General features: G+C 45.9%; 1 protein-coding gene across 1 annotated transcript; it reads right to left on the reverse strand.

Moving 5' to 3' along the window:
* Positions 1–4,120: 4,120 nt before the first annotated feature.
* Positions 4,121–4,651, reverse strand: LOC128328461 (olfactory receptor 4S2-like). Its single transcript, XM_053258517.1, has one exon. The coding sequence runs from the start codon at positions 4,649–4,651 to the stop codon at positions 4,121–4,123; it is 531 nt and encodes a 176-aa protein (XP_053114492.1).
* Between the last annotated feature and the right edge of the window lie 637 nt (positions 4,652–5,288).

Below are 5,288 nucleotides of genomic sequence, written 5' to 3' on the forward strand. Positions count from 1 at the left end.
CAGTGGCTGGCTTTGATATCGTGTACCATGCTGCTCTTCCATCAGTGGAGCATGGACACTGACTCTATGAGTGTGGAGAGCCCATCAACACACCATGCAAATGCACTCAGCCTCTGTGGCTCTTAAGCATCATGTCTATGCTGCAGGATGCCTCTCTCTTAGTTCCCAATGGGCAGTGGCAGATTTAAGGAGAGGCAAAGTAGGCACTGGCCTGTGGGGGCAAAATATGAGGAGCGGAAATTTTTCTCTTGGAGGTGAGGCGAAAGTCCTCCCTTTTTTCTTTTAAAATCCGCTGCTGAGGTTCGGACCTTTCTGCAGATGAGGGTATGCAGTCATTTGGGAGGGAGGAGGGGAGCTGGAAAGAGCTTCTCCCTTGATGCCCAGCCATGCAGCAGTGTTACTTTAAAGGTAAAAGGGGGGACTTTCCCCTTCCCCTCTTCCCCTCTTCCCCATGGCCACTACTGTGTGACCTTCGCTGCCCCCATCCTGCTGTGCAGTGGTGGTTTTTAGAAGAAGAAAGGGAGGACTTTCTCCTTGCTACCCCTATCCTTGCTGAGGTGGTGGGGGTGGCAAATCCTTTGCTGCCTATGGGTGGCAAAAGGCTTAATCTTCCCCTGCCAATCAGAGAAGTGTCCTACAGCACAGATGTGATTATTAAAAGACATGGAGGTTCTGCATGCTAGCATGGTATCTAAGCTACTGCATTTTCCTGGTAAACAAACTGGAATATTTTATTGCAAGGAAAATACAATCGCACTCCCACAGGAAATGCATCAATCAACAGCAGCATATCAGTGGTGCTGCAGTAACATTTAAAGGCCTGCTATCTTCCTGACAGAGCCAGCTACAAAGATTATTACTTTTAGTCATCTGCAGAGGCTTTTCTTATGCCCACCCTAACCCAGTCTAGGGAAGCCTAGCCTGGGTTAGGCTGCACGTGAGAACTGCCAGGTTTGGGGCCCAATCCCAGCAGGGCAGCACCGCCTAGCCCAGCTTTTAAACTCAACTCTTAGCTGGGGTTAAGGGCTTGAGTGAGCCCTTAACCAGGGCTCCGGGATCATGTGTTCACTGGGGCCACATTCAGCCCCAGCAGACACAGAGGTGGGTGTCTAGAGTTCCGGTCTCCGGTCTCAATACTTCGTGCATGACACTTGGTGCATTGTGGGATATCAAGAGGCTGGATGCATTTTCCTGGCCTCCAGAGATCCCAGATCATCTGGGATCATGGTCTACACTCCCAGCAACCTGTCATCACTCGTCGGGAGGGAAGGTGTGTTCAAACAGCCTTCCCCCTTGCCTGCCTGCTACTCCACCCTCCTGTTTGTGTGAAAAACCTTGCAATCTGTGACGGCACTTAATCAATCAATTGTACTGGCTTGGGGGTGAAGTTGCAGGAGTTTTTTTGTCTCCTCCTTACTTGCTGTTCTGAATTCAAACTGAAAGGTTCTCCCACCCTCTGCCCTCCCATCTTCTTGAGTTAAAAACCAACTCTGAGAGGCTTGTAAAAAGAAAAGAATAAAAAACCAGTTTTATTCAATTACTACCAACTGCTTCCATCTGAGGCATTTAGGTTTTAAATACATTCAAAAAATACTTAGTAGGTTACAAAAATAGGTTGTCTTAGGCTACAATTTCAGATTACATTTAGGCACGCTTAAAGGTTTACTGAGTCTTTCACAACGGCCTGTTGGTGGATTGAGCATAGGCTAGTGTATCTTATTTTAATTCCGTTGCAGGTAAACAATAATATAACAATATCAGGAATATGCAAAGCACACACAGAGAGAGAAATATAAGTTTCTAATGCAAAATCTGACTTAAAAACTGTTCCCTATGCTGAATCCCCTTTTTCTTGAAAACTCACCCAACACCTGATGAGAATCAAGCTTCCTGCGATCCTGTCTCTCAAGGATCTGCAGTTATTCCATGTGAGAAACCTCTGTGCTGACTTTGACCATGAGGGGGCAAAAATTCCATGCCCCTCACTAAGCCTTACCACACGCGTTTCTCCAGCACAGACAGGGGCGGATCCAGGGGGGTGCAAGGGTGCAGTTGCACCCCCTATGAATGTGGGTCAAATCTCATGGAGATTGGCAGTAGCAGAGAGTATAAAAAGGATTAACTTCTAGTCCTGCCATCTCCCAGCCTGAATGGTTCTCCTGGAACATTGTGCTCCTCCTCCCCAGCTCCGCACTTGAAGATAATTGCAGAGAGCTGGCTGTTGGGCCTGTTGTCTCCCTGCAAGAAGGAAAGTAAAACTTTTTTTTAAATGAACCCTTATGTGTTTGTTTTGTTTGTGTGTGATTTGTTCCCCTTGCTGGAGTGCATGTGGCCAAAAGTCAACATAAAGACAACATATACATATATATTTATGATGACACACAACCTGTACTTCCTCCAAAGAGTTCAGGGTACTGTACAAGTTCTTCCTCCCAACTTTTATCCTCAGAACAATCCTGTGAGGCAGGTTTGGAGGAGAGAGTGAGCATCTCACCTAGAGTCCCACAATGAGGTGGGTCTAACGATCAGTGAGCCTCACCAAAATGAGGTCTGCAGGGAGAACAGGCTTAGCCTGCTCTCCTCGCAGATGATCGGGCAGGAAGCCCTGGGTGGCTAGATTGGCCTCCCACACGACTGCCGGCTCTGTCACGGAGCCAGTGGGGGCTGAAGGGATCAGGGGCCATGCGGCCCCCGGAAGTTCCAGGATGCCATGCGCAAGCATGCGGGGCAGTCTGGAGAGACCCCCAGGGCTGGGAGGCTTATTTCAGCCTCCCGGTGGGGGGTCTCTTCACGTGTTGCCACTCCGCACAGCTGCGCCGCAGCAATACACGATCAAATAGATGGGGTTAGCAGAGCACTCACTCTGCTAACCTTGTCTAAGGGGAGGGCTTTGTAAGCAGGTTACCTGCTTTGAGGACGCTCACCTCAAGCAGGTTACACGCTTTGAGGACGCTTTTTGGCGATCGTGAGAATCACCTCAGTGAGTTTCATGACTGAATGGGGAATTCAAGTCCCCCCAATCCTAGTTTTAAAACTCTAATCACTAAACCACACTCGTTCTCAACTGTGTGTGTATTGATTGCAGGAGAAATCTGATGCAGAAGAGAAGAGATTCCAGAAGTGCATCAGAATCCAGTCTGGCCCACCACCATATTTTTTACAGCCTTGGCATAGTGCATTTGCAAGAGAAATAAAATCCTAGCCCCAATATTTTTATATGTGGGGGGGGATCTTTTATGGGGGGGATTCCTGTTGCGCCCCCTGTAATTTCCTGCTGTATCCACCCATGAACACAGACTGCCCTTCTTGTTCCCAGAATTCCTGGGAACAACAGCTCTCTAGGTCCCACCCACCTGGTGTACTGATTGGCTGCCCTGGAGTTCACCACCCTGTCAGTCAAGACAAGGATTCACTCCCTGTTAACTCTTTAAAGGGAGGGGAGGCTGATCACTACAATTGGGCTAGTTTCCAATAAGGAGGGGGAAACCTGAATCGTGTGTGAAGTGCTCTCTGAAATATTGTACAGACTTCAGGCTAAATCTGGCTGATATGTGAACACTCACCCTCCCAAAGTAAAGTGATGGTAAAGTCACCATCTGAAATAGCTCCTGCTGCCCAGTGCTTACAAACCTATCTCTTTTCCTTACTCCTTTAAAGTAGTAATTAAAAGGGAGGGATTTGCAGCTGCTGGGCCACAGGTGGTGCTGCAAAAATCCTGGAAGCTAAGTTCTTTGTGTGTAGTCACAGAGTCAAATAGTGCCTTGAGGGAACACGAGAGCCAATAGCTTTCTATGAAAGAGTCTGGTTCGTGAATGAGATATCATTAGAAACTTGTCCAGAAGCTTTAAAAGGCCCACACTGTACTCTCATCTGACAAGGCCTATTGTCACAGGCACTATCTAATAGGTGCCTACAGACAGACATATAATTACATTCCACACAGCATTCACAATAGATATGGAAACATTCGCATGAGGAAGAATTGCATGCATTTTACCAAATACTATTACAGTTCAAGTGCTAGAAAAATGCAGTCTCACACAACAGAAATGTTACATTGAGGGAAGATGTCTAGATTCAGTAAAATGATTGAACAATCATACAATCAGATACTATCATTCTACAGCTCACTTTTCATTTCATTGGGCCCACAAAAGGGAAGATGTGTGGTGGCAAGAGTCTGTACTATTGAATGGCCCAACCCGCCCATCCATGAAGCTAGCACCAGCCAGCTGCACACGCTCTTGCTCATAATTGTTGTGTAATGGAGGGGTTTGCAGATTGCAATGTATCGGTCGTATGCCATCACTGTGAGAAGATAGATCTCAGTGCAACCAAAAAAGTGAACCCCAAAGTGCTGGGCTATGCATCCAACAAAGGAGATGGTTTTCTTCTCAACAAGGAAGTCCGCAATCAGTTTGGGAGCAGTAACAGAGGAGTAGCAGATGTCTACGAAGGAGAGGTAGCTGAGGAAGAAATACATGGGGGAGTTCAGACGGGGGCTTGTCTTGATGGTGACAATGATAAGTAAATTCCCCAGGACAATGGCTGTGTAGAAGGTCAGAAACAGCCCAAAACAGACTTTTTCAATGTCTTGATTCTGAGTAAGTCCCAAGAGGATGAATTCAGAGACATTGTTTTTATTTTCCATGTTGTCAGTGTGGATGATGAGTTTTAATATTTATTTTATTTATTTATTGTTGCATTTATATACTGCCTTTTGTTAAAAGACAACCCCAAGGCGGTTTACAAAAGTTAAGACATACAATAAAAAGGCAATAAAAAGATCAAGCTAAAAATATAAAAACATATTAAAAAGGCATAAAAACAATACAACAAGTAAAAACACACAGAAGCAGCAGTAAAAACGATTATGTAAAAGCCTGGGGGAAAAGCCAAGTTTTAACAAGCTTTCTAAAAGCCATGATGGAGTTCGAGGAGTGAATGGCCACTGGGAGAGCATTCCAAAGTTACAGCACAGAGGTAAGTCACCTGCCATCACAGAAAATGAGGAATAGAATCCATTTAACATTTCTTTTCATACAAACAGATCCAAAAAGTAGATGTTAAAACCTAACCGTTCCCCCGGGGTCTCAGTCCAAAAACATCAGATAAAATATTCCATAAATGCAAACAAGCAGAATTGTCCCTAAATGGCTCTCGGAATTCATTACCCAAGAGTTCTCAAACTTGGGTCCCTGGATGTTGTTGGACTATAACTCCCATCATCCCCAGCTACAATGGCCCCTGGCCAATGGCCCTTTTCAGGCCTTCACCTCTGTAGATTA

This window comes from Hemicordylus capensis, chromosome 1 (assembly GCF_027244095.1).
Source record: "Hemicordylus capensis ecotype Gifberg chromosome 1, rHemCap1.1.pri, whole genome shotgun sequence".
Taxonomy (NCBI): Eukaryota; Metazoa; Chordata; class Lepidosauria; order Squamata; family Cordylidae; genus Hemicordylus; species Hemicordylus capensis.